At 59.0% G+C, this 19,257-nt stretch overlaps 3 protein-coding genes across 10 annotated transcripts in view; 1 reads left to right on the top strand and 2 right to left on the bottom strand.

The window, feature by feature from the left end:
- Positions 1 to 17,682, top strand: part of RECQL5 (RecQ like helicase 5) — a 35,276-nt gene extending 17,594 nt beyond the window's left edge. Inside the window, exons 9-20 of the mRNA XM_007091256.2 lie at positions 13,093 to 13,311; positions 13,565 to 13,664; positions 13,799 to 13,835; positions 13,958 to 14,016; positions 14,097 to 14,170; positions 14,544 to 14,637; positions 14,923 to 15,057; positions 15,383 to 15,918; positions 16,070 to 16,160; positions 16,386 to 16,610; positions 16,834 to 16,903; positions 16,994 to 17,682. Coding sequence (XP_007091318.1) covers positions 13,093 to 13,311; positions 13,565 to 13,664; positions 13,799 to 13,835; positions 13,958 to 14,016; positions 14,097 to 14,170; positions 14,544 to 14,637; positions 14,923 to 15,057; positions 15,383 to 15,918; positions 16,070 to 16,160; positions 16,386 to 16,610; positions 16,834 to 16,903; positions 16,994 to 17,094 — 1,741 coding nt within the window. The 3' untranslated portion in view covers positions 17,095 to 17,682. The remainder of the gene's footprint in view (positions 1 to 13,092; positions 13,312 to 13,564; positions 13,665 to 13,798; positions 13,836 to 13,957; positions 14,017 to 14,096; positions 14,171 to 14,543; positions 14,638 to 14,922; positions 15,058 to 15,382; positions 15,919 to 16,069; positions 16,161 to 16,385; positions 16,611 to 16,833; positions 16,904 to 16,993) is intronic.
- On the bottom strand, positions 457 to 14,949 carry SMIM5 (small integral membrane protein 5). Of its 8 annotated transcripts, none has more exons than XR_006211013.1 (6): positions 14,851 to 14,928; positions 10,620 to 10,832; positions 4,604 to 4,797; positions 3,918 to 4,144; positions 1,783 to 2,655; positions 457 to 500 (listed from the first exon to the last, which is right to left on the bottom strand). XR_006211013.1 is itself a non-coding variant. In XM_042965770.1 (4 exons), exons 3-4 carry the CDS (start codon positions 4,728 to 4,730, stop codon positions 4,035 to 4,037), a joined length of 237 nt encoding a protein of 78 aa, XP_042821704.1. In that variant the 5' UTR covers positions 4,731 to 4,797; positions 10,620 to 10,832; positions 14,908 to 14,949; the 3' UTR covers positions 3,611 to 4,034. The 8 variants fall into 8 exon arrangements, 4 of the variants coding, with proteins under 4 accessions (XP_042821704.1, XP_042821703.1, XP_042821705.1 ...); XR_006211012.1 differs by lacking the exon at positions 457 to 500 and having other exon boundaries at positions 1,506 to 1,880; positions 2,151 to 2,655; XR_006211014.1 differs by lacking the exon at positions 457 to 500 and having other exon boundaries at positions 1,506 to 1,880; positions 2,442 to 2,655.
- Positions 17,683 to 17,793: 111 nt separating the features above from the next.
- MYO15B (myosin XVB) overlaps positions 17,794 to 19,257 on the bottom strand; it is a 32,005-nt gene continuing 30,541 nt past the window's right edge. The window contains 4 exon segments of the mRNA XM_042965469.1: positions 17,794 to 18,183; positions 18,303 to 18,443; positions 18,558 to 18,691; positions 18,868 to 19,001. Of these exon segments, the coding sequence (XP_042821403.1) occupies positions 18,124 to 18,183; positions 18,303 to 18,443; positions 18,558 to 18,691; positions 18,868 to 19,001 (469 nt within the window). The 3' untranslated portion in view covers positions 17,794 to 18,123.

The following is a 19,257-nucleotide window of genomic DNA, read 5'->3' as shown; positions in this document are numbered from 1 at the left end:
AACCTGGTAGCCACCATTTATTCCATAAAAGATAGGCTTCAAGTGCCTGGTGTGGCCAGGAACTGCGGCAGGTACCGCGTGTCAGTTGTGAACCAAGGGAGGCAGGTCCTGCCTGCCCAGATTTCCATTCTAGCACACTGGTCCTCAGCCTTGCTCATTAGAATCATCTGGGAGCTTTTCTAAATACCTGTGCCCAGGCCCTCCCTGGTACCACTTCTTTCCGTCTGGGCACGTCAGAGCCCGGGTCTCTGTAAAGCTTGCCAGGCGATTCTAACGTACACCCAGGGTTGGAGGAGACAGATGACAAGGAAGTTCAGTAAAGTCCTTTTTACCTATCATGGTCCTACCTGATGCTTCGAGTTTCCCTCCTTAAAACTTACTGACTCATGCCTTTGACTGCTGAGCGCTCCCAGTCAGCAGGCTGGTCGCTAGCACACCCACGTACTTCCTCCTTCAGTTAAGTTGGATGCTTGTCAGGAGCCAGTAGTTTGTTCCCAAACCTGTTTGTGGCATTTGTACTTGTTATTGATATTATGTAATTGCATTTGTCATTACATAAAACAAGAAAATGGAGCAACAGTAATAGTTGAAACCCCAGTTTTACAGCTGGGGAACAGGCACAGAGGTTAAGCAACATGCCCAAGGTCATACGGCTAAGAAGTAACTGTGTTGGGATTTAAACCCAGCTGTTCAGCTCAGCTGCAGGGTCTGTACTCTGAAGCTCTGTGCTGCACCTCAAAGGGAGTGGAGGGAGAGCGTTATTTCTAGAAGCACCTATTTGACCACTTGGAATGACTTTGGAATCACTCAGTATTTCTGTCAAAACAGATGTGGCAAGACACATGGAAACGTTTTGTAAAAATCCAGGATTTCACACTCCGATTTCTTTGTGGATGTCTTTAAGTTCTTGTTCTGCTTTACAGTAACCACAGTTAGCAAATAGACAATTTAGGAACTCTGGCCGGCAAACCCACACTCAGAGAAAAGACCTTGGCCCTACATCAAAAAGATTGGCCAAGGAATGTGCATGTATATGTTTCTAGTTAAAATGAGATGTGTGGGGAACGTATGTGTCACGTACACAGAAGTTGCTTTAGCCAACTCAGTCAATTGCTGGCCCTGATCGGAAGATTCTACGGAAATGAGTATCACAAAGGGAACGATATGGAAAGAGGTGGAGGGCGCTGGAGTATATGTGGCATAGCCTGACCTGGGGGCTGAAGGAAACCCTATGGGAGTGAGGTTTAGGTCAAGATGTGAAGACTACGTAAGAGGTAGGATTAGGACGCAGTGTTTCATGGCAGGCAGCGGGTCCCGAGGAGGGTGAGGAACCTTTAAGAACAAAATTAGTCTTCCGTTTTGTGTGGTCTGGATTTGTGTTACCGGCATGCAAATATGTCCCGAAGACTTTTTATTGTAGGTTGCTCTCAAATGTTAATGCTTGAGAAAACAGATTTAGGGGAAGAGTGCTTTATGTGCTCTCTGCCAGTTTTTGGTAATGAGATTCTTGCTCTGGCGATTCTGTGGTTTCTGATAAGGCAGAATATACAGACGGTAAAATGCACAGGTCTCCAGTGCAGACCTTTGGAGGAACTGAGAGACTACTGTGGAGGGGAGGCCTGAAGAGGCTGGGAAACCAGTGCGGCAGTGAGCGCAGGCAGACGTCGAGGGGAGATCGTTGCAGGGCGGCTGGTGGCAGGAATGGAGGCCTGTGATAGCCAGATGCTCTCTAGGGCTCAGACAGCCTACTGGCCTCCCGTTCCGTGGCCACCATGGCTATACCTCTCTGTCCTTTCCCACAATGGGAAGATTGCTGCTTCCTCTCCATGCCTCTCTTTCCGAGAAGACCTCTGCTGGGAGGGTGCCAGGCTGCTGTCACTCTGGAACAGATGTGGTTTGTTGAGCCGAATGGGATGGAAACCTGCCCAGGACTGCTGTGGGGAGCCATTAGTGGCAGGGCTCAGCGTGAACCAGTTTGATGCCTACTGGGATCCATCATATTTGGACTCAGCTGTTAAGCTATTGGTGCCTGGACTGAAAAGGGCAGTGGTTTCCCATCTAGTCCCTCCCGCCTTCCCTGTTTTTCTTCTGGGAGGGAGACCTAGTTGGGCCCCACCCTAGCTCTTACCTCTTGGGCTCCACCCACTCACCGGGAGATGATTTTAGCACACTTTAGGGTGTGGGATCTAGGATTGGTTGATGGAGGATAATGGGATCAGCGCCTTATCTGCACTGCAGCCGGGGGCCCTCGGTGTGGCGAGCAGGGGCTCTGCAGCTGGATGGGCTGTGCTGGGCTGGGCCCAGAGGCTGGCTCTGCCATTTTTAGCTGGTTGAACTTAGGCAAGTTGCATATTGTTGCTAGGGCCCAATTTCCTCATCTCCAAAATGGGGATAATGATGGTATCTCTGGCATTGAGGCTGTTGTGATTATACGGAATCACCTGTGTGAAAACACTTCAGGTGGTGGGGGGGCACACAGAAGCCCTCAGTAAATTTCCACTCACTCGATCCTCACCACCACCTTCCTCATCATCGTTATCAACGGTATCATTGTAATTCTGAATCCCCTTCTCGTAGGGTGGTGTGGGGTGGAGGGTGCCGGTTCTTGAATTTCTTTTCTTTTGTATGGAAGAACTTCCTCTCTGCTTCTTCAACCTAAACCAAACCCGTCAGACAAGTCAGTGGACACCAGGAAGTGAAACCAGCCAGCCAGTTTCTCTCACCTGCCTGCCAGCTGGAGATGGGGGGAGGGGCAGGGGCAGGGGCAGAGCCTGGCATCCCCCTCTCCGCTCCCTGGTTTTTGGGTAGACGGGGCCGTGCCCCTAGGCAGCCAGAGCACGGGCTGGCAGGGCAAGATGACGGAGGCATGTGAAAACTGCAGACCTCTCTGTGGAAGGAGGGGGAGGTACTACGGGAGCTTTCTGCCTCCCCTACCCTAATTCCTGGGGTCCATGCCCCTCTTGTTTAGAGGAGCAGATCAGGACTAGGATATGCTCCGCGCCGTGCCAAGCACTCCCTATAGGTCACCTTAGTTTATCCTCATAAGCTCACCCGAGGAGGCAGCTACCGGGATTGGCTGCGACCCACAGGGGAGGAAACGTGGCTCTGGGAGGTCGAGTCACTAACCTATGTTCACGCAGCTGGTGAATGGCAGGGTGAGGATTTGGGGCCAGACAGCCTGGGACACAATGGGGGAAAGGACAGAGGGGTTGGGATGCAGGTTATAGGCAATAGTAGAGGCCTGACTTCTCTTACTCTAGAAGTTTGGAAAGACCCAGGGGCCTGAGCCTGTGGGTGTGGGGTGTTCAGGCTAAAGTAAATGGCAGCCGAAGCTGTTGAGTGGCGTTTCTGAGCCTAGCACCTGGGCAAACGCTGCCCCGTCACTGTAGAGGGGGCACCTGTAGCCAGAGTTTGGTAGCAGCCAGTGCTGATGGATTTTCACCCTCTCCTTCCCCTGGTTCCCTCTTGCGTGGCATTCCTGCCTGTGTTTTTCCAGCGTTCGTGGGCACAGGGAGAATAGAGGCCTGGCAAGGACAGTCACTGGCCACACCCCTGGAATTCTGGCACCTTGCCCTTCAGAAGCACAGAGCCCAGGCCAGGGAGTCTGGCGCCGCAGAAACACAACCAGAAAGCTTTTACTGAGATAGAAACGGGCAAATACCGGAATAGAATACTGACGTGCTCCCCCCCGGTGGGAAGCTTGGGGTCCAGCAGCTGTTGCACAGAGCCCCTCTGATTGGCCTGCTCCTCTGGGCTGGCTCCCCACCGCTGCAGGCTGCTCTCCTTCCAGGTATGGGCCCCCACTTCTGTGTTTTGTTAGAAAGTGCAAGTTGGGAAAGAATTTCCTCAGGTTTTAAACAGGTGACTCCTCCTTGGCACCCAGTATGCACTGGCAGGTGAGAGTTTGGTGGCCGTACCAGCCCTTGTTTCCTTGATAAGGCTGCAGGTGTCGGGTTCCCGGGCAGGGCCAGGCTGGCACGCGGGATCATGGCTTGGCAGCCTCCTCTCCAGCTTCTCCTCCTCGTCTCTGTCCCTCACGGTGGGCTCATGGGCCGCACTTGGACCTTCCTGCCTCTGCGCTCAGGGCAGCAGCAGTCCCTGCAGCAGCAGCAGCAGGCGATCAGCAGCAGCACCAGCACGGTGGCTGGGGGGTTAGGAGAGAGAAGCAGAGAGCACGGGAAGCTCAGGCAGGGAAGAGAAAGAACACACGCCTTACTTCTAAATAAAGCCCTCCAGAGGTGTGCGGAAAGGGCCTTTAGCCAGAGATCTGGCTTCGTCAGAAATACTTGAGAGTCTGGCAAGAGGTGTCGACTGTCCCCGTGCCAGCCACTAGGCACTGACCTCCCTGTCATGCCGCCTCTGCTGCCCTGAGCTTCTCTCCCTTCACCCCTGGTTGGGATTTGGGGTTGCCTCTGCACCCCATCAGCAAATTGTCAAGGATTCGGGAAATCCTCTGGCTCCCCCCCAGGGACATCTGCCTCTCCTCTGTCTGGGGGACACCCAGCCACCTCGGCCAGCGCTCTGGCCAGCACTGTGGTCTCACCTTTCCCGGATGCCAGGAAGAACCAGGGGCGCTGGGGAGAACGTGAGAGCCTCAGCTTACCTGTGAAAAGGAGGATGACCGAGAAGGCCGCGATCTCCACAGGCTCGGCCTGGGGCAGCTTCTGCAGCTTGAGCAGCAGCTTCTCGCCCATGGAGCGCATCTCCTGCACAAAGTTGGCGGCTGCCATGGTGCATCGGGCTCCTGCCGGGCTCCTGCCGGGCCTCACTGAGATGGGGCTGGGAGTCCCCACCCACCTGCAGCCAGTGGAACGAGTTAGTCGGGTCTCACCCCTGTACCCCCAGTGGCTCATGACGGGGGAGGGAGCCATCAGGGCCCTCCACCCAGTGGTGGCCCTCAGCCCCCACCCGCCTGGCACCACCCGGACTGAGGGAGGCTGGTGATGGCAGGGAGCCTGAGGCCCTGCCGCCGGGGGCTGCGTGGCACTGCCAGACACAGGAGAGGTCTGCCAGCTGGCCACGGTTGGCCAAGGTTTCCGACCTCGAGGTGGGGTGGCTTCACTGTTCTACTCCCGGGTTTGCTGAGCGCCTTGGGCTGGCACAGCTCCCCTCGTGACTCCTGGGTCCTTCAGGACTTTGGTGCCTCCCCTGGGTTCCCAGTGGGGAGACCGGGCTTTAGGATTCCAGCCTGGTGCTCTTGCCTTTCATCATATGTGGGGCAGAAGGAGTCAGGCTTTTCCTCGAGTGGGCACATGGGGCTCCTGGCAGGGGTCAGCTGGGTGAGAACTAACTGGGGGAGGTGGTCTGAGCCCCTCCAGGGCCCTCCACTTCTCCCATCAGCTCAGTTTCTTTACTCATATGGTATTCTTTGAAGAGGCAGAGATGATGCCGTGTACCCCGCAGTTTTTCCCCAAGGAGGCCTCTCGGGACGGGATCACACATCCCATGGCTGGTTTACCAGGCCCTCCTCTGCTGGCTCAGACCTGCTCCTCTGGCCTGACCAGGAGAGTCCCTTGTGTCCCCACCCTCGCCCCAGGTATGTAGCAACTCAGCCTTCCAGGTGATGACTGAGAGCCTCTTCCTGTCTAAGGGTGCCCAATAGGCTGACGGTGAAGGTCCAGGCTGAGTCTGAGAGTTGGGCCAGCTGTACATCAGGAGTTTCTTTCCCCTTCTGCCTCCCCTGTGGGCATGAGGGAGCCAGTGCCTCTTCAGGGATGGACCAGGGACAGCCTGGTGCCAACCCAGCCTGAACTTGTTCACCAAGGCAGCTCTAATCCAAGGGAGCGTAACAGGTGGCCAAAGTCTTGTGCCAGACCTCAGGATCTAATTACTGCCGCCTTGTCCTGGGTCTCAGCCAGGCAGGTTCTTCCGAGATGACTGCAGTTTTGGAAGCTGGTCACTCCTGGTACTATCGCCACAGTATAGCTGTCTTAGAACTGCTTTGAAGGTCATCTGCTTGAACCCCCTACCCTGTACCTGGCTCTCTGCACTCCCTCTGGTGTGCAGCCTTTGCTTGAGCCCCCTCTGGGTGAGATGGGGAGTCCCATCTGCTACGGCAGCTTGCCCTGTTCCTCCTTGGAGCAGCGCTGATCGTTGGAAGGTGGAACCCCCTCCTGACCTCGTTGGTCCTGCCTGTGGTCACACAGGATGCTTCTACCCCACCTTCTGCCTCATAGTCCTTCCGGACCTGGATGGCAGCTGGCATGTGCCTCCTATGTCTCCTCTTCCACAAGGTCGCCTGCACCCCGTGGAACATTGGATCATCCTGGATTTGAATGCCTGCCCCTTTCTGCTTTCATGACGTGGACGCGTCACTTTGTCTCTTTGAGTCAGTTTCTTTTCCTCATCTTACATAAGATGAGATAGCCATCCTTCAAGGCTGTTGGGAGGATTGACACCCGGAAGCACAGCGGCAGGAAGCACAGATCCTGGCACACGTTTGTGCTCAGCAGGTGGGCTTCCCCTCTTGCGGTGTGTGTCTGTGGAGAGGGGGGGTCTGGCCACCATAGGAAGCCTTTGGGGACAGTCACACCCCCACCCTGTACACTGTCAAAGACCCTCCCCAAACACCTTGGGGAGTTTCGTCTGTGTCTTTCATTCCCAGGATATCTGTGGTGTGTAAGGTAAAGGAAGGTGGGGGGGTGGGAGGGGGCAAGCTGGAGATGGGAGCTGTATTTTAAGCAATGTTGGGGGGAGCCGGCAGATGATGGGTCCATGGAGGATTAGAGGGCTTCCTGTCAGAAGTGGGAGTCTCCTGTTATAGCCTTCTGTCTTCTCTTATGCCCCATCCCGGGGTTAGCACATTTCCGTAATGGCGATCAAGATCCCAGTTTTCAAGTATACAAAGAGGCAAGAGATCCTAGAATCCCATGCGTCATTCATTCCTGCCTCCCTTTACATATGGGAAACAGTGATTCCTCTGAGGTTGCACAGCAGGATGGGGGCCTAGCCAGGCTCCCCTACTTCCCCATGCTGTCTCTTGATGGAGACCTGTCTCAGGCAGCCTGCTCTGTGGCTCGCAAGGTTAAGTCAGCCCACGGAGCAGCTTTCTGAGGACACTGCCCTCGCGGTGGGCCCAGTGCAGGGACGAGGGCCCCAGAACTCTTTGAACGCAGGTGTGCTCTGCACGATCAGCCCCATTCCACGCTCAGGAGTCTGGGGCACTGTCTTTATTCAGGCACATCACTCACGAGGCCAGGGCCACACCTGTTCTTTGGGAACCACATGTGACTTGTTGCCAAAGGGACAGATGGCACGTGTCTGTCTCAGGTTCACCAAACTCCTTCCCGAGCATGGTGCCCCTCTTCTCTGGTCACACTGAACAGCGCCCCCCTTCTTTGACCGGCGAAGCTGGCTTGCACAAGGAGGGCGGTCCCCTCTCGTTCCGGAGCCTCTCTGCTCATCCACTTCCCGTTTCCAGAAGAATATTCCTCCGCATTCCTGGAGGAGGGAACAGAAGTGCCAGCCAAGGCCCTGGGGGAGAGTCTGCACGGGGCTCAGGAGTTGGGCTCCTCTTCTCCTCTCCGTCTACACTTGGTCTGGCTTTTTCAGCCTGTTTGGCCCCGTGCCTGCATTGCCTAATGTAGCACCAGAGACTCCTTGAAAGAGGAAGCGGGCGGAGGCCAGCCGGGCAGCAGGAGCTTTGTCACTTGTGCTTCCACATCCAAAGCCCCGGGGAGGGGTTATAGAGGGGAGGCCTCCGCCTGTGAGCGAGAAGTGGTGTGGGAACCCTGTCGGTCTGAGGGGTGTGATCTCCGGAGCAGGGAGAGGGCAGGTGGGGCCGAGGTTGCTCTGCCGTACGGGAAAGGTGGACTTTGTCGATCAGAAGCTTCGGCTCTGAAGTCGGCCATCCTCCGGGTGTTGTGTACTGGGGATGCTGCAGTCACACCCAGGGGCCCAGGCCCCGCTCCGGGAGGAGTGCCCGTCCACACAGAGGCAGGCCGTATGGCTGCGGACAGATGGCATCATGCTCCTGCGCCCAGGGTGCCTCTGGTGAGCTGAACTGGCAAGCTGTACCAGCCCTGGGGTCTCACCCAGGGCTGCCCACTGCTTCCGTCCGTCTGTGAACTGGAATGGAGCCACCGGGCACTGATGTTCTGCCCCAAAGGCTGAAGGGGAACGCCCTTTGTTTTCCAGTTGATGTTTTGCCATTTCCAGCTTGGGCTTGAGCAGAAGAAGCCTTAGTGGGGACCGTGGGAGCTGGAGGGGCCTTGTGCTCCTAAGAGGGAGGAGGCACATTCCAGCAGGTCCCAGGCGCTCTTCCCAGTGGGCTATTTAAAGCGAGGCCCAGGGGGTGCCTGACGCCTGGTGCCCAATATAACCAGCAGTCGTCAGGTGACCCTGCGGCATGTTCCTTGGCCATTGCCCTGTAGGGAGTAAGTGTTCCCAGCTGTGGTCTGGGGAAAGCGGGTGCTCTGAGGCTGGCTGCCTCTTATCCCTTTTACTTTCCCAGGTTTGCAGGGAAGCCCAGAGGGGTACTGATAATTGTACGTATCGGTACGTATATACTGATATTGTTTATATCTTTCTGGTCTCTCTCGCTCTGCCAGACTCCTTCCAAAACTGTACTTCCTGCCTGTGAATCAGGGAAATCCTAGTCCCTCCCGGCCCTGTGCTCTGGAGTACTTTGGTCAGAGGCAGCCAAGCAAGTGACTTCCCACGGCCCCAGGAAGAGAGAGCAACCTTGGCTGCCTGCATGGCCCTTCCTGGAGCCTGTGAAGGGTGCTCTGTGGCTGGAATGGCAGCCAGTGGAGGAGGGAAAGTGAGCCGGGCAGAGATGAAGGCTGGAGGGGCTGGAGGGACCAGAAAACGTTCCTTTGTGTGGCATCTCCTGCCACAGGGAGCCTTGTGACAGGGCACACGGGTGACCTGCAGGCCAGACAACTGCCATTTGGTACTGAAGCTTCCCTGTTTCCTCCTTGCAAAACTGATACTTCAACTCCAGAGGCCCCTTGTGGAAGAGAACAGGCGGCTGGCGGGTGTGTTTGTGACTGATAAGTGGTGTATCGGTGGCTCAGGGCCCCAAGGGTTTCTTGCTCTGCCCCTGTCATTTTGTCATGGAGAGTTGTAGCCACCCTTGCTCCACAGGGCATTGTCTTGTTTGAGAAACAGCTGTCATGAGGCAAACTGACGGTTGTGGCAGATTTTCGGCGTCTGGGGGCCTGACCAGCAAGGCAGAGATGTCCACTGTGCACTAACCGCATCAGGCCTTCAGACGATGCCCTTTTCTGCCTTGGCTCCAAGTTGCCGTGGGAAGTAGCTGCTTGAACCCAGAGCAGTCCTGCTTTCCAGGACCGGGGGAGGCACCTCCGGCTGCTAGCGATGGTTCCCGTAGCCCCAGAAGCTAGGTATCACCCTCCCGTTCCAGCTCAGGGCCTGGGTTCAGGGGACCCCATCCACGTATGTCCTGTGGCCGCAGGGACTCTGATCCCCACCCGCACGCCTGCCTGGGCCGTCTTACAGATCAGAGCCCTGGGCTCACCACTGTGCCCATCCCTTACCCAGTCCTGTCTGCTGCCTCCAACACAGGCCAGCGCCTGTCCCCTCTCTGCCTTGCATGGCCATCTTTGCAGGGCATTAGCCTCTCCAGCCACCGACTCAGGCCAAATCTCACAGACTCTGCTGAGCCAAGAACACTTGGACTGATTCTTGGTTTCCACTTTTCCCTGGATTGTTGTTTTTCTTTCCTAGTAGATACTAGTTTGTTTGCTTTGGGGGAAACATCTGGGGGGCGGGGAAGGGAGACTTTAGCCCTAGTGTGAGGACAAGAAGGTAGGAGGAGCAGGCAGCCTCCGTTCATGGGGCCCTGCCCAAGGGGGCTGCTCCCGGGGCTGCTGGAGAGCCATGCTGGGGTCAGCATTCCAATGGCGTGTCACAGGGCCACATACCGGGTGGGTCCTTCACTGGCCTCAGTTTCACCATCGCCTCCTCCCCCACCCCACCTTGGGTTCAGGGTCAGGCCCTCATGCTTCTGGCACAGCATTTGGAGAGACCTGGGGGGTCGTGGGATTCTAAATGGACCCAGGGAGGAGCACCCGGGCTTGGCTCTGAGCTAGGAACACCTGGCAACGAGTGGGCCAAGCCCCTCTCAAGGGGTGGCAGCTGCCACTCTGATGCAGGACACAGATGGGCAGAGCTGCTGTGGATCCTGCCACATCCTGAGGGGCACGAAGTGGCGGGGCAGACCCTGCCCTGAGCCTCCTCCACTGGGAGAAAGCAGGGACAGAGGGCTCTGCCTTGATCCTGGGAAAAAGGGAGGCCCAGAGAGCAGACAGCCCTTCTCTCCCAGGCCAGGACAGCCAAATCCCTTGTTTAAGCCCCCTGAATAGAAAAAGCTTAAACTAACTTGCAGAGTAAGCAGGCGCTCGGGGCCCCTCTGCCTGCTCAGCAAGCAGGGAGGAAAGCACTCTGAGCAGAGAGCTGCAGCCTCAGCCTGTGTCCCTCCAGTGCTGGATCCCCGCAAAAGAAGGGAGAGCCCAGATTGAAATGGGGCTGTCTGGAGACTGACCGAGTGCACCCCCACGAGCCCCTGTGATCGTGCTAGATTGTGGCTCTCCACCCTTGGGGCAGGGGGCCCTGGCTGGCCCCCTCACCCAAAATCTGTGGCCGGCACCACTCACCTGGGAGCTCAGGTGTTGGGTTGAGGGGCAACCGCGGATGCTGGGGAGCCCGGCAGCCTCCCTTGCCTGGCTTCGCCCGGCCACCACCTCTTCCTTCCTTCTCGGATGCCTCTTTCCTGACCCGCTGCTGGGCGCCTTCCTCAGAGGAGTGGAGCTCCTGGCTGCTGACAGCCAGCTGCTGTCTCGGCCTCAGCTTTTTTGTTGTTGGTCGTCCTGGAGATCCAAGTGTCAAATTACAAGGGGCGGCCACTGAAGCAGGGGAGCCAGTGCCACCGCTGCCCCTGCCCTGCCCCTGCCCAGCCGAGTGAGTCCCTGCTGGGACCTCCGAGGGTGGCTTCAGACTCCTCTGTGGTTGCCCTGCCCCTGGGAGGTCTGCAAGGGCGAACCCGTCTCTTCTGTGCCTCCTCTTCCTCTCCTCTCCCTCCTGGCGGGTGTGTGCTAAGCCGTCGTGGGCTGGGCCTGGGCGGAGAGCTGATAAAAGAGGTCGGCTCTCTTTTTCCCTGGCAAAGATGCCCTCTGGGAGGCTCCACCTGAGCCGTGGAGTGAGGAGGGAGGGACGCCCCACAGCGCTCAAGTTCTTTGGCTCCCTCCCTACCCTCAGGAGGGGTTTGAGCCCATCCGCCTGACCAGCCAACCTGTCTCTCTCGAGACTCCCTGGCTGGTCCCACCCTCTGGCCCCTCCTAGGAAGTAAATAGTTGGGGGAGCTGCCGGACCACCCACGAGGCCAGGCCCTTGGGGAGGAACTTAGGGGTGACTTGAGAATGGCCTGCTTGCCGGGGGAAGTGTCTGGTGCTCCTCCACCCCAGGAGGGAGGACGCTGCCGATGTCCTTCTTTCCAAAGAGTGCTGGAGCTGTCTCTTCATTCCTGGCCCCGGCCTGGCCTGGCCCTGGCTGTCAGGGACCGGCTCCAGAGCTCAGTGGCTGGCAGGGCCCTTTGACATTTGGTTGGTTGTGCCACCCCAGCAGACCAGGCTGTGCCCGGAGCAGGACAGGAGCAGGACAGGAGCTGACCCCAGCCCGCATCTGTGAGCTCTCAATGGAGCCCTTTGAGTGTGAGCACAAAACCCCAGTGAGTCTGGGCTTGAGGGAGGGGTGGGGGGGGGAAGGAAGCCAACCGTGTAGCCACACCACTTGGGTGCCGGAGCCTCCCAGAGGCTGGACAGGCGGCCACTGTGCAGATGCACAGACTAGCAGTGGAAGGAGTCGCATGTTGGTTTTAGGAGTGGCAGGAACAGTGCCCCCTGGTGGCTGCCTGGGCCTCCTTGCCATCTGCTGCCTTCAAAGCTGCCTTCTCTGAACAAGGCAGCCAGACCCCACTCCCTAGGATCTGTGTAACATCAGCTCTCATTCCTGGTGCCTGTCCCTTAGGGTCTCAGCTCCTCAAAGTGTTTCTTGCGGTGCTCACATCGAGAGGCATTCTGGCTGGAGGGTGACACCACCTATTCTTGTCCTCGGGACACGGCGCCTGGACAGCCCTGCCTCTGCTGCCCAATCTCTCGTGCTCTCCCACCTCATGCTACATTCCTGTGGCAAGACTGGCCCTTTGCAAGGGCCATGATTAGATCTGCACCCTACCCCCCACCCTGGGGGCCTCTGCACCTGTCTCAAGGACCAACTGTGCCCCCCTCCTGGGAGTCAGGGACAGCTGGAGTCTGGTACCCCAGCAGCGGGGCCGTGGCAGTGGAGTTGAGGCGCCGGGTGATGTGACGAGACTCCTGCCAAGGCTGGTCTCCCATTGCCCTCAGCAGCGACCAGCATACGATGGCAGCTCTCAGTGCTGCTGGTTCCAGCTCTTGAGTGGTCCCCCAGCCCAAGACTGCGTACGCAGGCACGGTCTTCTTGGGGATAAGGAAGAGGCCGTCAAGAGATGGCAGAGCAGAGTGCTGAGGCTGGGGTAGGGCTACCTCATGCTGGTCCCTCCCTCCCCCACCTCCGGGAAAGGGCGAAGGTGCTAAAAAGAACCCTTGTTGTGTGTGCCAGGCACCACGCCCCACGCCCCGGCCATGGAGCCGGCGCTCTTGCCGCGTCTCACAGCCAAGGACGTGTAGGCTTTGGGAAGTCAAATGCTTTCCCTAAGGAGGCAGCCTCAGCAGCAGAGTCAGCATCTGTACCCAGAGCTGGAGCTATTCCCGGGGCACCCCACTGCCAGAGGACAGAGCACAGAGCGGGAGGCCGGGACCGAGGGGAGGAACCCATAGAGAAGCAGGACGGAGTGGGGGTCACACCCTGTCTTCTCCGGATTCCCCCATATGTTACACGACCTTGGGAACACTTCACCTCATTGTCCTCATCCGTAAAACGGGCAACTAAACGGTGCCTTGCTTGTCAGGCTCGCACAAGAGGAGGCGTACGAGATGCTGAGTGTGGTGCCCAGCACGTAGCGCTCCTCGGACAGAGTTTAGGGAGCGGGCGAGTGAACACTGGCCTGTCTGGGTCCCTCACCCCTTGCCTCTGTTGTGCTGCCTCTGCCAGGTGCCGCCATGCTGCCATCGCCAAGTACTTTGGGGATGCGCCTCCTGCCTGCACCAAGGGCTGTGACCACTGCCGGAACCCTGTGGCCCTGCGGAAGCAGCTGGAGGCCTTGGAGCACAGAAGCAGCTGGAGCAAGACTTGCATCGGGCCTTCCCAGGGGAATGGCTTTGACCCTGAGCTGTATGAGGGAGGCCGCCGGGGCTATGGGGGCTTCAGCAGGTGAGGGGCCGTGGAGTCAGGGGCCCCCAACCCACTGCAGATAGGCTGGCATTCTCCTCCTCGTGCCAAGGCCAGACCAGAGGCGCCCCAATGCCGTAGTTCACCCCTTGCCCCTGGGGGCCGTGGTGGAGCCAGGAGCTTGATGCTGCTGCTGGAGGCCAGGCTCTCGGAGACAACCAGCGCCCCGCCAGAGAGGCATGACAGGAGGGCAGAGCCCAGGCCCAGGGCTGCTCACGCCTAGTCTGTCCCCTAGGTATGACGAAGGGTCTGGAGGCAGTGGGGACGAGGGCAGAGACGAGGCCCACAAGCGGGAATGGAATCTCTTCTACCAAAGACAGATGAGCCTACGCAAGGTGAAGGGGATGGGGGCCTGATGGTGTTCAGTGGCCCCCCGTTCACACTCTTTCGGCCCCTACCCTGGTGCTGGATGGGGGGCCATCCTGCAGCCAAGCAAGATGCCTCATAGGCCCTTCATGTCACCTTCCAGGGCAAAGACCCCAAGATAGAAGACTTCGTACCTCCGGGTCAGTACCGAAGTGTCCTCAGGGACTTTGGGGCTGTTCCCAGGGTGTAGATGCCTCACGGTGGGCTGGGGACTCCACAAAGCAGAAAGTAGAGTGCAGTGACCCACCCCTCTTCCCCACAGATGAGGACTGTCCCCTGAAAGAGGCTTCCAGCAAGAAGATCCCCAGGCTCACTGTGAAGGTAAGAGGTGGGCAACTCTGTCCCCCAGACTCCTCCCCCAACCTTAAGGCTTGAGTGACAAAATTCCTTCCCCTGTGTAGGCCCGTGAGCACTGCCTGGGGCTTCTGGAAGAGGCTCTGAGCAGTAATCGCCAGGTCACAGGGACCGCCGATGGGTGAGTGTCTCAGGTCACGGGGGCCTAGGAGGCTTCTCCGAGCCCTTGTTCCTTTGCAGACCACAAGAGCCCCCATCCCTCCTGGCTTACTTGGGTACCCCCTCCCCGGATCGTGATGCATCCTGCTCCCAGTGGCAGCAGGTCTCACTGCCCCACCAGGGGGCAGGCTTAGCTAGGACTAAGGGGCTGCTAGCACCTGCCGAAGGGCAGTAAGCCACAGGGTGCCCAGAGTCCGGGTTGGAACCCCTGTGCCCAAGGCCAGTCCCACCAGGCCGTGAAGCCATCTCCAGGGTCCCCAGATGGAATCCAGCAGGAGCTCAACAGAGAGAGGGCTCAGGCCCCCCTGACGCCTTATGCTTATTCTTACCCTCAGACCCGATCTCCAGCCCAGGGCTGTGGAGCTGGAATATGAGATGTTCCGAAATGCCAAGGTGGCCAACCTGTACAAGGCCAGCGTGCTAAAGAAGGTGGGCCCAGGCAGGGTGTGCTTATGGGCTAGGGTGGGAGGGGCGGCCCTTCTACCTTCCCAGGCTGTCTGCCTGCCCCCTGCAAGGCAGCCACATACACAGGCGAGCCTGACCTCCCGTCTTTGCCAGCTGAAGATGTTTCTAGCCAACCCCTTGAGGACTAGAACTTGTCCAGTGTCCGGTGACCTTCAGCCACAGGCCCCAGAATCTCACCTGTGGAAAGCCTGGGTCGGGGCTTTCAGGAGCTAGTGGGTGCCAAGGCATCCCTACCTGTCCATGACTCAGGTGGCCGAGATCCACAGAGCCTCCAAGGAGGGGCAGCTCTATGACATGGGAGGCGACACCAGAAGTCACAATGCCCAGGCCCAGCCCCCAGAACCCACCGAGTATGACATCCGGCCGGCCTCCCAAGTGTACTCGGTGAGTGGTGTCCTGGCATCCACCCCAAACCTGGGTCTGGGAAAGGGGAAAGGCATCACTTCCCCTTGTCCTCAGCCACAGTATGGCCACTGGCCCTCTCTGGGCGCCGTAGCCGCGGCCCTAGGCACCCTGGGGCAGGCCCTCCAGCCTCCCTGCCCTCCCAGCTGTACCTCTGCAGCCCCCACAGATCTTCTCTCATCAGCCTGACCCCCTAGCAGTGTCCTGCCTGGTTTCTCCTTCCTCCGCTCCCAAGAGCCATTCCAGACCAGCCCGTGAGTGTCCTCGAGGACCTGGTGGTCAGAACCCTCTCTCCTCTTCTTCACAGCCGAAACCCAAGCGGGTGGGAGCTGGTTTTCCCAAAGGCTCCTGCCCATTCCAGACGGCCACTGAGCTGATGGAGAAGATGCGGGCCGAGAAGCAAGCCCCCCAGCCTGTGCTGGGAGGTGAGCGGGAGCTCCCCAGCCAGCCCCGCAGCCTCCAGAGTGAGGACTGCAGTGAGTGCCTCCCGAGGCCCAGAGGAGAGGCCCCTGGAAGCAGTGCTCATTGTGGGGGGTCCTCCCCTGAGAAGAAGGCGACAAGTCCCTCTAAGGGCGGTCCCCTTGCCAAGGCCCGGGCCAGCAAGAAACAGCAGCTCCTAGCCGCAGCAGCCCTCAAAGATTCTCAGAACATCGCCCGCTTCTGCCAAAGGGCCAAGAGCCCGTCTCCCCTCACCTCAGCACCAGGGACAGGAGGTGCCAGCCTTTCCCATGAGGGAATGCGGGGACCCCCAGCAGTCCCAGAGAAGTGTGCAGGGGAAGATGGAGCCCTGGGGTGTTTGGCTGCATCCCCCCAGACCAAGGAGTGCACCAGTGAGAGGTCAAGGTAAGGGCTCTGATAGTTCTGAAATTCTTTGGAATCTCTTTTGCTAACTGGATCTCTGAAGCCCTGGCCAGGGTGTGCTCTGCTGGGCCAGCTGAGCTGAGGGTGCCGCTGGTGCCTGGAGCCTTTGACGCCTGCTCTCCTCCCTGGCCAGGGCCTGCCCACCCAGAAACCAGGGGTCCCCTGAAGGCCAGCCCACCCCCACAAAGGAGACACGCACGGGCAAGCGGCCCAGAACCCAGCAGGTACTGACAGGGATGAGGCCACAGGGGAGGAGGCCTGTAGACTAGGCTGGTGTCTGCTCTGTTCTCCCGATTAGGCATTTGGGGAAAATTCCCTCTTTTTATATCCCAGAGTTAGATGGGCTGGGCTGGAGGGAGCCAGCGGATGCTGAGGCCCAGTCTTCCAGAAGGAGGGGAGGGGCTGTGACAGGGAGCCCGAGAGTGATGCTCCATTTGGGTCCTGCACAGGAGAGCCCAGAGAACCAGGCTCGGAAGAGGCCTTGCCTCTCAGCCAACGCCTCCATCTTAGCTGAAGCCGAGGACGGCATCTTGGCCAGCAATCAGAACACCTTGAACCCTACAGCCCAAGGCTCCTGTCCTCTCCCAGTCCCTGGCATCTCCCTCAAGGAGGCTGCAAATGTTGTGGTCAAATGCTTGACCCCTTTCTACAAGGAGGGCAAGTTTGCATCCAAGGTAGGGTAGGTGGGTGGATTCTGCCCTCTCCTGGGCCTGGGATACCTGGGCGCAGGACAGGTCCTACCTATAGCCAGGACAAAGCGGGGCGGAAGCAGGCTAGGTCCTGAGGCCGGCTGCCTGCTTCCCTGGGTCCGCCTTGCCCTTGGGTCATGGCTATGGGCCACTGGTGGGGGCAGGGCAGGGGTCTGCACCCTTTGCTCCTGTCACCCTCCGCCTCCAGGAATTGTTTAAAGCCTTCGCCCGCCACCTCTCACACTCGCTGACTCAGAAGACTCCTCCCGGAAAGAGCGGTGAGTGCCTGCATCACCAGGCCAGGGAATTTGCGGGGCTCGGTGGTGGGGAGGGGACTGGCCCTCATGTTCCCCTTCTCAAATCTGTAGTAAAGGAAGAGGCCCAGCATTTCATCAAGCAGTTTTTCCATGGCCGGGCCCGGTGCGAGAGTGAAGCTGATTGGCACGGCCTGTGTGACCCACAGAGATGACCGGCTGCTGCCCACTAGGGCCAGAGTGCTCCCCCGGCCTCAACCGGGGGGCCAACCTGGGCCTCGCTCAGGAATGGGAAGGTGGAAAGCCTGCAGCCATCAGGAGCATCCTCTTTGCTCGGGGTTCCTCCCCCCTCCAACCATGCTTGCTTTGGAGATGGCCCCAGACGCCTCCTAAATCAAGGTCGGAGGCCAGAGGCCAGCCACCTTTCTGCTTGCAAAATCTGAGGTCTTCTTCCGCCTAGCCTCCCTTCCTCTCTTGGCTGGGTTTTCTGAGCCAGATCCCCAGGTTAGGAGGTAGTGGGGCGGTGTGGCTGCTGCCAGGGGAACAGGAGGAAGGCGTGGTCCCTCCACCTCTTATTCTTAACAAGTTGTAAGCCAGGGTGAAGCCCACCCGTCCGAGGCGTTGGCCCCTTCAGGTCCTGGGCCACTCCCCCCTTCCCTTGCGAGGCCAGCTTCCAGGCTGGCCCTGGGTGCAGAGCGCAGGAGAAGGGCAGCCTCCGCACCCTGCGCTCTGCTCAGTTCCTGGTCGGGAAGGCCGGGCCGGACTGAGACGTACCTGAGAAATAAAAGTCCTGTTGGTTTTGACACCCCTCCCCTGCCAAACACAAACACAGCCTTTTTCTCTTGGGAGTTTTATTTCCTCAGCATTTGCTTCTCCCCGGCCTGGGATCGTTCTGGTGTTGAGCCAGGGCCTGGCGCCATACGGGCATCTCCCCCAGGGTAGGCAGCATCAGCTGCCCAAGCGAGTTCCTGCGGCCCCCACTCCGCGAACCCCCAGGGGGGAGTCTTGCTACTCTCTTTCCCAGTTGATGTCACCATAGTAGCTCCTGCCTCATGGCCTCCACGTGGGCCAGGAGCTCCGTGCTGCTGCGGGAGGTTCCAGAACAGCCGGGGGTGGGGGGGTGGAGTCCAAACCAAAATGGCCTGATGGCACCCAAGGGAGACCTTCCCAGTCAGACTTGGATGTGGGAGGGGCCCCTTCCTCGTCTCCTCCCCTCTCCCCACCTTCTTGGGTGAGGCCAGCCGTTAGTTGGAAGCAGTGCCGCTGTCCTTCAGGAAGGCGATGGTGTGCTTCAGCTCCTGGGCCTGCCGGGGCACAGGCACATGAGGACAGGGCTCCCCGCTCTGCACCCCCACCCCACGCCAGGCCTGGGTCACGCGTGCGCTGCCTTCCCAGGATGTCGTCGGAGGCCCCGGCCGCTCACCTTCATCAGCTCAAACCAGATGGTCTGGGGGTTGTCGGCAGAGCCGTAGTTGAGTTCCAGGCCAGGGGGCCCATCGCTCTCCAGGGGGCTCAGCAGGTGGAGTCTCTGCAGGTCCTTCAGGGCGATGGAGCAGTACAGTTTCTGGGGGCAGTAGAGACAGCAGAGCTTGGACCCTCTCAGGGGAGGGGTCACCGTGGATGGTGGGAGAGTGGCGCAAGGTGCTCAGGCCAGCACCGGGGCGGGAGCCTGGCCCACCTGGGAGCTGGGGTCCATGAGGATGAGGTGCTGGCGGTTGAGTCCCAGGAGGCTGGGTCCGGGCAGGGCCAGTTGACTGACCCGCAACACCACGTAGACGGTGTAGCCAAAGAAGGGCAGCTGGCTCACAGCCTCTGGGAAGGGAGGGGCCGGGATAGCAGTTCTGGTCACTGTGGCCCCGGGACCTGCCCGACGGCCTCCAGGTTGGATGAGCGGGGCAGGGCAGGTAGAGAAGCTGCCCTGCACCTTCACCCCTTCCCTTCACAGTCTCCTGCTCCGGCCCTCGCAACCCCCAGGGCCCCAGACCCACCAATGAAGCTGATCTGTGCTTCTTGGGAGCTGCATGCTTGCATCCACCTCAGCTCCTGTTCCATCAGGTTCTTTATGGTTGACATGCTCACTTGCCGTTGCAGCGGCTTTGGCAAGTAAGCCAACAGGTCTTGCCTATGACACAGACTGGTCAGTCGAGGCTGGGTATACAGCAGGTGCTAAATAAACGAGCAAGGCTACTACAGGCAGGTGAGGCTGGGAATCCGGTCTTAGGAATGACGTATGGGCCCTGCCCTTGAGGAGCTTGGGATGGGGAAGTCAGGTGTACACAGCCTCCACTACTCCAGGCCCATCACACTGAGGCCAGGGAGGGTACAGGTTGAGCGGCCTTGACCTTGGAGGATTGGGTGGGGGGCCGAAGGAGAGGCCC

This window comes from Panthera tigris, chromosome E1, assembly GCF_018350195.1.
Source record: "Panthera tigris isolate Pti1 chromosome E1, P.tigris_Pti1_mat1.1, whole genome shotgun sequence".
Lineage (NCBI taxonomy): Eukaryota > Metazoa > Chordata > Mammalia > Carnivora > Felidae > Panthera > Panthera tigris.
This window is presented reverse-complemented; position numbering and strand designations above follow the sequence as displayed.